At 46.0% G+C, this 10,000-nt stretch overlaps 1 protein-coding gene across 1 annotated transcript in view; it reads right to left on the reverse strand.

Moving 5' to 3' along the window:
* Positions 1–1,880: 1,880 nt before the first annotated feature.
* Positions 1,881–10,000, reverse strand: part of LOC132963857 (E3 ubiquitin-protein ligase RNF123-like) — a 14,081-nt gene continuing 5,961 nt past the window's right edge. Inside the window, exons 3-6 of the mRNA XM_061033576.1 lie at positions 9,717–9,909; positions 9,431–9,576; positions 6,161–6,244; positions 1,881–2,018 (exon numbers count right to left, since the gene is read on the reverse strand). Of these exons, the coding sequence (XP_060889559.1) occupies positions 1,881–2,018; positions 6,161–6,244; positions 9,431–9,576; positions 9,717–9,909 (561 nt within the window). The remainder of the gene's footprint in view (positions 2,019–6,160; positions 6,245–9,430; positions 9,577–9,716; positions 9,910–10,000) is intronic.

Below are 10,000 nucleotides of genomic sequence, written 5' to 3' on the forward strand. Positions count from 1 at the left end.
GGTTAGTCTCTAAGGTGGGTTAGTCTCTAACGGGGGTTAGTCTCTAAGGGGGGTTAGTCTTTAAGGGGGTTTAGTCGTTAAGGGGGGTTAGTCTTTAAGGGGGTTAGTCTTTAAGGGGGTTAGTCTCTGAGGGGGGTTAGTCTTTCAAGTCATCGGCTCAAAGACGCAGCAGACACTGAGGTTTGATGACATCACTTTGTTTTATAGGAGGAGTAAACAGAAACAGGCTGCGTTCAGCTGCTCCTCAAGTCTGCAGACGACACCGCCCTCATTGGACTCATCTCTGAGGGGGAGGAGTCTGACTACAGGCTGACCATCTGGTAACATGGTGCGGCGAGAGCAACCGAGAGCTTATGCTGCGTTCCATTTACCTCCGAACTCGGAACAACGTCACACCCGAGTTAACTGCGTTCCAGTTGCAAGTCGGAAAAGCAACATGGCCGCCTCCAGGAGTACCTTTGTTTTGTTAATTATACAAAAAGACGACTAAGCTGCTAATAAACAGTTACATCTTAAACATCCCTTTAGATGCACGTAGCGGCCATATTGGATCTGAACTCGGGCTACTTTTTTTTCTCAGAGTTTCCGAGTCGTAATTACGACTTCAGGGGGCGTTCCAGTTGACACTACCAACTGGGAGCTGGGAATTTCCCACTTACGAGATCAACTGGAACGCAGCACAAATCTCTGCTCTGAAGTCTCTGGTTAGTCTCTAAGGGGGGTTAGTCTCTAAGGGGGGTTAGTCTCTGAGGGGGGTTAGTCTCTAAGGGGGGTTAGTCTCTGAGGGGGGTTAGTCTCTAAGGGGGTTAGTCTCTGAGGCGGGGTTAGTCTCTGATGGGGGTTTGTCTCTGAGGCGGGGTTAGTCTCTGAGGGGGGTTAGTCTCTAAGGGGGGTTAGTCTCTGAGGGGGGTTAGTCTCTAAGGGGGTTAGTCTCTGAGGCGGGGTTAGTCTCTGAGGGGGGTTAGTCTCTAAGGGGGGTTAGTCTCTGAGGGGGGTTAGTCTCTAAGGGGGGTTAGTCTCTGAGGGGGGGTAGTCTCTAAGGGGGTTTAGTCTCTAAGGGGGTTAGTCTCTAAGGGGGTTAGTCTCTGAGGGGGGTTAGTCTCTAAGGGGGGTTAGTCTCTGAGGGGGGGTTTGTCTCTGAGGGGGGTTAGTCTCTGAGGGGGGTTAAGTCTCTAAGGGGGTTAGTCTCTGAGGGGGTTTAGTCTCTGAGGGGGGTTTAGTCTCTGAGGGGGGTTTAGTCTCTAAGGGGGTTAGTCTCTAAGGGGGTTAGTCTCTGAGGGGGGTTAGTCTCTAAGGGGGGTTAGTCTCTGAGGGGGGGTTAGTCTCTAAGGGGGTTTAGTCTCTAAGGGGGTTTAGTCTCTAAGGGGGTTAGTCTCTAAGGGGGTTAGTCTCTGAGGGGGGTTAGTCTCTGAGGGGGGTTAGTATCTAAGGGGGGTTAGTTTCTGAGGGGGGTTAGTCTCTAAGGTGGTTTAGTCTCTAAGGGGGTTAGTCTCTAACGGGGGTTAGTCTCTAAGGGGGGTTAGTCTTTAAGGGGGGTCAGTCTCTAAGGGGGGTTAGTCTCTAAGGTGGTTTAGTCTCTAAGGGGGTTAGTCTCTAAGGTGGGTTAGTCTCTAACGGGGGTTAGTCTCTAAGGGGGGTTAGTCTTTAAGGGGGTTTAGTCGTTAAGGGGGGTTAGTCTTTAAGGGGGTTAGTCTTTAAGGGGGTTAGTCTCTGAGGGGGGTTAGTCTTTAAGGGGGTTTAGTCTCTAAGGGGGGTCAGTCTCTACGGGGGTTTAGTCTCTAAGGGGGGTCAGTCTCTAAGGGGGTTTAGTCTCTAAGGGGGGTTAGTCTTTAAGGGGGTTTAGTCTCTAAGGGGGGTTAGTCTCTAAGGTAGTTTAGTCTCTAAGGGGGGTTAGTCTCGAAGAGGGTCACCTTGGAGTAGATGGTGGCGTTGATCCAGGCCAGTCTCCGGCTCAGGTGGTTCAGTTTCTCTGCAAAGACTTTCTGGCTCTTCTGGAGTTCGTCCAGGATGTCGGCTCTCTGATGGAGACAAAACACAACGAGCAGCTCGTTAGTCATCAAAGAACCAGAAACATGACGTCCATAATCATACATGAAGTCCATCACTGACTACAGACAGCAGGTTCTCTACACGATCAATCATCTTTACTGAAGTCCATCACTGACTACAGACAGCAGGTTCTCTACACGATCAATCATCTTTACTGAAGTCCATCACTGACTACAGACAGCAGGTTCTCTACACGATCAATCATCTTTACTGAAGTCCATCACTGACTACAGACAGCAGGTTCTGTACACGATCAATCATCTTTACTGAAGTCCATCACTGACTACAGACAGCAGGTTCTCTACACGATCAATCATCTTTACTGAAGTCCATCACTGACTACAGACAGCAGGTTCTGTACACGATCAATCATCTTTACTGAAGTCCATCACTGACTACAGACAGCAGGTTCTCTACACGATCAATCATCTTTACTGAAGTCCATCACTGACTACAGACAGCAGGTTCTCTACACGATCAATCATCTTTACTGAAGTCCATCACTGACTACAGACAGCAGGTTCTCTACACGATCAATCATCTTTACTGAAGTCCATCACTGACTACAGACAGCAGGTTCTGTACACGATCAATCATCTTTACTGAAGTCCATCACTGACTACAGACAGCAGGTTCTGTACACGATCAATCATCTTTACTGAAGTCCATCACTGACTACAGACAGCAGGTTCTCTACACGATCAATCATCTTTACTGAAGTCCATCACTGACTACAGACAGCAGGTTCTCTACACGATCAATCATCTTTACTGAAGTCCATCACTGACTACAGACAGCAGGTTCTCTACACGATCAATCATCTTTACTGAAGTCCATCACTGACTACAGACAGCAGGTTCTCTACACGATCAATCATCTTTACTGAAGTCCATCACTGACTACAGACAGCAGGTTCTCTACACGATCAATCATCTTTACTGAAGTCCATCACTGACTACAGACAGCAGGTTCTCTACACGATCAATCATCTTTACTGAAGTCCATCACTGACTACAGACAGCAGGTTCTGTACACGATCAATCATCTTTACTGAAGTCCATCACTGACTACAGACAGCAGGTTCTCTACACGATCAATCATCTTTACTGAAGTCCATCACTGACTACAGACAGCAGGTTCTGTACACGATCAATCATCTTTACTGAAGTCCATCACTGACTACAGACAGCAGGTTCTCTACACGATCAATCATCTTTACTGAAGTCCATCACTGACTACAGACAGCAGGTTCTCTACACGATCAATCATCTTTACTGAAGTCCATCACTGACTACAGACAGCAGGTTCTCTACACGATCAATCATCTTTACTGAAGTCCATCACTGACTACAGACAGCAGGTTCTCTACACGATCAATCATCTTTACTGAAGTCCATCACTGACTACAGACAGCAGGTTCTGTACACGATCAATCATCTTTACTGAAGTCCATCACTGACTACAGACAGCAGGTTCTGTACACGATCAATCATCTTTACTGAAGTCCATCACTGACTACAGACAGCAGGTTCTGTACACGATCAATCATCTTTACTGAAGTCCATCACTGACTACAGACAGCAGGTTCTCTACACGATCAATCATCTTTACTGAAGTCCATCACTGACTACAGACAGCAGGTTCTCTACACGATCAATCATCTTTACTGAAGTCCATCACTGACTACAGACAGCAGGTTCTGTACACGATCAATCATCTTTACTGAAGTCCATCACTGACTACAGACAGCAGGTTCTGTACACGATCAATCATCTTTACTGAAGTCCATCACTGACTACAGACAGCAGGTTCTCTACACGATCAATCATCTTTACTGAAGTCCATCACTGACTACAGACAGCAGGTTCTCTACACGATCAATCATCTTTACTGAAGTCCATCACTGACTACAGACAGCAGGTTCTCTACACGATCAATCATCTTTACTGAAGTCCATCACTGACTACAGACAGCAGGTTCTCTACACGATCAATCATCTTTACTGAAGTCCATCACTGACTACAGACAGCAGGTTCTCTACACGATCAATCATCTTTACTGAAGTCCATCACTGACTACAGACAGCAGGTTCTCTACACGATCAATCATCTTTACTGAAGTCCATCACTGACTACAGACAGCAGGTTCTCTACACGATCAATCATCTTTACTGAAGTCCATCACTGACTACAGACAGCAGGTTCTCTACACGATCAATCATCTTTACTGAAGTCCATCACTGACTACAGACAGCAGGTTCTCTACACGATCAATCATCTTTACTGAAGTCCATCACTGACTACAGACAGCAGGTTCTCTACACGATCAATCATCTTTACTGAAGTCCATCACTGACTACAGACAGCAGGTTCTCTACACGATCAATCATCTTTACTGAAGTCCATCACTGACTAGACAGCAGGTTCTCTACACGATCAATCATCTTTACTGAAGTCCATCACTGACTACAGACAGCAGGTTCTCTACACGATCAATCATCTTTACTGAAGTCCATCACTGACTACAGACAGCAGGTTCTCTACACGATCAATCATCTTTACTGAAGTCCATCACTGACTACAGACAGCAGGTTCTCTACACGATCAATCATCTTTACTGAAGTCCATCACTGACTACAGACAGCAGGTTCTCTACACGATCAATCATCTTTACTGAAGTCCATCACTGACTAGACAGCAGGTTCTCTACACGATCAATCATCTTTACTGAAGTCCATCACTGACTACAGACAGCAGGTTCTCTACACGATCAATCATCTTTACTGAAGTCCATCACTGACTACAGACAGCAGGTTCTCTACACGATCAATCATCTTTACTGAAGTCCATCACTGACTACAGACAGCAGGTTCTGTACACGATCAATCATCGTTTACTGAAGTCCATCAAGTTACTCTGCTAGAGTACTGCTAGCTAAGATCTAACTTTTCAAGCTGCCTGTGAGCAGCTGATTGGTCCACACCAGGTTTGATTGACAGCTTTGAACCACACTAACAGGTGAACAATCTCCTGCAGACTGTCTGAACTGTACGTATAATGCTCTCTCTGTTTTTCCTGCAGCAGCTATTGGCTTAAAAAAACAAAAAATACTTTTTGGTAAATTCTTTAAAGCTTCTGAACTTATTGACACTAATGATCTTTAAAGTAACAGAGATGATATCGTTTTAAAACACGTGGCTTTAAAAAGTTTCACAGAATGGAACATTTTGACCTTCAACAGATTTGTAGAAGGTCGCATCAGATATCGATGGTCAGTGTAAGCTAGGGCTGGGAGATATGGACCAAAACTCAATATTTTTTCACTGAATGGCGATCCTCGATATATATCGATATGTCTTTTATTAACAGTCAGTTGCACAAGTTCAACATGTTCATGAAAACAAACTTCCTGTTTGTGAAATTAATTAATTTTCTGCATAAAAAAATAAACACAGTGTGTTTTGTTATCCATTTAGTTTTTTGAGTTTGGCTCATAGAGAGAGAGCGAGGAGGAGCAGGGTGAAGAGGGAGAGACAATGACATGAGAAATAGGTGAACTACAGAAGAAACGTATAACGTTATTTTAATGCAACATGAACTATATTGTATTACCCTATATCTGGATTGAAAATATATCGATATATCTTAAAAACTCGATATATCGCCCAGCCCTAGTGTAACCCCTCAGAGGACAAACTCCCATTTGTTAGTCGCTCTGTTTGTTTCCCTCTGCGGCCCACTGAAGAGTCTGTTTGTTGACTTTTATAAAATAATTACAGAACTTCTTCCTCTCTTCACGTTGTTGTTGTGAAGTTTGTTGTTGTTGTGAAGTTTGTTGGAGACTCGTGAGAAGAAGTTAATGAGACGAGCCGTCACAACGGGCCGACAGGTGGAGCTCGGCCAATTATCTCCACCCGAGCATCGAGACAAACAAACAAACAAACAAACATCATCTTTAACGACCCAGTGCAGGAGATCTGCACACGGGGGGGGGGGGGTGTTTGACAGCTCGATGGTGCTCACCCTAACGCCTCACGGTGGTTAACTGAACGCCACACTGAGAACAGCAGAAACAAATATCAACATTTAAAAATAATGATGTCAGAGTTTACCCGGGCCGGACATCGAGCAATCTTCTCCTCCGTGTCCTTCAGGGCGACGGCGTATTCATGGACGTCTTCTGAAACCACGACCATCTGAAGAAGAAATCAGACAAACATTTCATCACTGAGCGTGTTCACGTGGTCGTCCCGGGTCGGATCGGGTTTTTGATCGAGTGTCCTGTTTTTGTTCATGTAAACATCACATCCAGATTTTAAGCAACCGGGACAATCCTGGTTCTCCAGAGAGCGTTTTCTACCTGCAGAACTCTGAAAGAAAACGAGAAACTGTGGCACGAACACGCCATAACCCGCTTTATGACAGATGACCACTTCCTGCTCAGACGCCGCCTCAGTGCGAGAGACGTGTCAGTAAAACAAACATGGCAGCAGCAACGAGAGCGTCTTACTGTCTCTCTCTTCTCTCGTTGGTTTAAATGAGGTGGAGACGTCTTATCTTTAACGCCATGTTGGCGTTTAAAAGAGCCGAGCCCTCAACATGCCGCAGTGGTCTCACGTCTCTCAGATTTGTAAAAAATAAACTTCCCAGGCGTTCCTCCTGAAATGATCCAGATGTGATAACGGCTTTAGAGACGTAGAGACGGGCTTCAAGGTCAAAGGTCGTGAACCACAAGAAAATGTAAAGCTACAGTGGATAGCAGTAAAGTTCTGGTGGCGTTGAGACTTCCTGCAGACTGAACTGAGGGCACTAACGATAAATAATTCAGTGCATGATTGGACAAAAAGAAAGATAGATCATCCAGGCAAACAGCTAAATTCTCCTTCCACGGCTCTAATGCCTCCTCAGAGTGAGGCCCAGAGAGGAGCACGTTTCATGTTCTCAGGAGAACGACAGAACATTTCAAACTCACAGAATATAAAGAGTCTGTGCTGAAATAAACCAAACAAACTCACAGACATCGGGAGAGTCTTTAGATTACATTTTCAGAAACAGAGGAAGTACCCGTAAGAAATGCAGCGTTCGACTCCCTGTGTCATAAAAAAACAAATTATTCAAAACTGAACCGGCTGGTTTCCCAGCAGACACAGAGCCTCATCTTCAGATGGTATCATGGAGCTCTAAAGGCAATCCTGCGGGGGGGTCTGTTTCTCTAAATTAGAAAAAGGAGTTTGTAATAAGAGAGAGGTCAAGAGGGCGGCCATCAGGAGGAACAATCTGTGATTCAACAGCAGAGCTGGATTACTGTGAGATGAGAAATAAAAGAGATGAAACAATCTGAGACGACAGAGAGGAGAGAGAGACTCCATCAGAGAAAACATCCCTCCATCATCTTCCTCTTAGAGGGCGGGGCGCCGTGGCAGCAGGCGGAGGAAGTCAACCCAGTGACCCTCTCCTCAGCGTCGTTTCACAGATCCTCCTGTTCACTTCATTATAGTGAATAGTTTCTGCTGATAACATGTCTACACTCCTGCACTTTAACTTCTGTATCACTGACTGCACAGCTCCCCATGTCAATACTGTTCATTTACATCTCCAGCAAAGTATGTTGTATTTAATCTTTTCATATTTAAGACTAGAAGTAATGTTTAGTTAAATCCTGGTTGTATATATTCACATTCTTAGTTTTGATATTTTTAGTACTTATTTACTTTGTATTTAATATTATATTGTGTTTTTTACTCATATTGTGTGTTTGGACAACCTGCTGCTGTAACGCCACAACTTCCCAGTTTGGGATCAATAAAGTCATTCTATTCTATTCTATTCTATCCTCCAGGGGGATTCTGAGGCGGTCCCAGTCCAGACGGGATTTAAAATCCCTCCAGAGAACTCTGGGTCTGCCCCGGGGTCTCCTTCCACTTGGACATGCCCAGAAAACCTCCACAGGGAGGCGACCAGGAGGATCCTGATCAGACCCCCGACCCACCTGAACTCCTTTAGATGTGAAGGAGCAGCAGCTCTACTCCGAGCTCCTCCCCTCTCTCTAAAGGCCCTGACACATCAAGCAGATGACTTCTGTCTTGGCCAAAAAGTTGCACTTGAACACACCGCAAAGACTACAGCCGACGGCCAACCACCACGTACGATGTGCTCATGCATGAGAGGAAATAACTCTCCATGCCAGCAGGGGGCGGTAGTCCATTGTTATGATACAAGAAGACCATTTTCACACCGCTGTCGCTCACCACTCATATTATAGGTAGACTACTAATGGAGAATAATGTCTGATGAAAAGTTGAAAAGTTGATTGAGTGATCGGACTCTGACTCTGGATTTATTGAGCAGTGATCGTGTTTTATTTTGTTTTGAACCCCACGCTGCTCTGAAGGGAAACTCCCTCTGTTTTCATTGGCCCTCCCAGTTTGTCCCCCCCCCCCTGGACAGCTGGGTCCTAACACCAGGTTCATAAACATGTTCCTGAGCGTTCTGTTATTAAAGTGGGAGTAAAGAGATCAGTCAGCGTGCAGGAGATGAAGTCCCGCCTCCACAATCACAGTTTATCAGCGTGCATGTGAAGGTCAGACTCCGACACCTGAATAAAATATACAACATTAACCTTTGAGAGACGCTCACCTCACATGATGAACCGTTTGAATAACAACCTGTCAGCGCCTTGTCTCCAGACAAACACGCATATCAAACCTCAAAAAGATGACAAATGAATCTCTGAACTAAGAAACAGAAAATCCTCCAATCAGGAGCTGAACGTTTGTTTACATTTACGACGCAGAAACAGGAAGTACAGATGTTTCAGCTGGTAGCCTTGTGGTTAACGCCTACCTGCCTCTGAGACCGGTGGATTCAGAAACCTACCAGTCCCTCGTTTCTTTAACCAGCGTCATGATGTCATGACGTTTAGTATCAAATCCAGTCTCTCAGTATTCAAGTGAAATGTTTCAACCTTTAATGACGACTGAACTGTCTCTTTAGCCCGAGTCATTTCAGCACATAGCCCATCAGTGTAAACACGGACGCCAGGAGGAGGCGGAGCCCCGTGGGCTTCAGGTAGGACCGCCTGACTCTGACCGGGATTACATTTATGTTGTTTGTTGTCACAAAGTACTCAGTTGTGTTACTTTTATTTACTTATTCACCGCGACCGCCAAGTTGAAAAAATTCACCCGTCCCTGAAAAAAACCCACTCGTATTTGGCGAGTGACGGGGGCTAATTTCCAACCCTGGTTAGCGTGCACGCCTCATTCGCAGAGGCTGTCGTCCTCAAAGTGGGCGGCCCAGGTTAGAATCCGACCTGTGGCTCCTTCCCCACATGTCATCTCTCTCTCTCTCTCTCCGATCATAACGCCACGTCACCGGCTCACCTTGCCCAGCTGCTGATGGACGCTCAGGTTGTACATCATCACGATCCCGTCCATGATCTCCAGCAGAGACTTGTCTGCGATTGGCTGGTCGGGCTCCTCGTGCGGTCGCCCCAGCAACAGGCCGTCGTTACCGTGGCTTCCCTCGACTTCAGGTCGGAGAGAAACAAACAGGAGAGGGGAAAACATGAGGATACGTTTATCTGAGGATGGACACGGCCTGCAGAGAACATCGTCAGTGAATAAAGGTCGACCACGACAGTTTATCAAAGTCAGCGTGGTTACTCACTGTCCTCCTCCGTCCTCTGCTCCACAGCCAGCGTGCGCACCTTCACCTTCTCGGGCTGACTGAGGGGTCGTCGTGGCGTCATCAGGCTGACGGCGGCCGTGCTCAGGAAACGATTGGCTCGACCGAGGGTGGGAGAACTCAACCAGCTCGGCCTCGCCAGAGCGCCGCCCATCGCTGCTGCACCAAACGGCCTCTGATGTTAAACACACAGATGAAATATTACAATCTTGAAAATTATGAATTTCACTTCAACAACAAAAAAGAAAGAATGTGAAGCTACGAGC

The sequence above is a fragment of the Labrus mixtus genome, unplaced genomic scaffold (assembly GCF_963584025.1).
Source record: "Labrus mixtus unplaced genomic scaffold, fLabMix1.1 SCAFFOLD_219, whole genome shotgun sequence".
Lineage (NCBI taxonomy): Eukaryota > Metazoa > Chordata > Actinopteri > Labriformes > Labridae > Labrus > Labrus mixtus.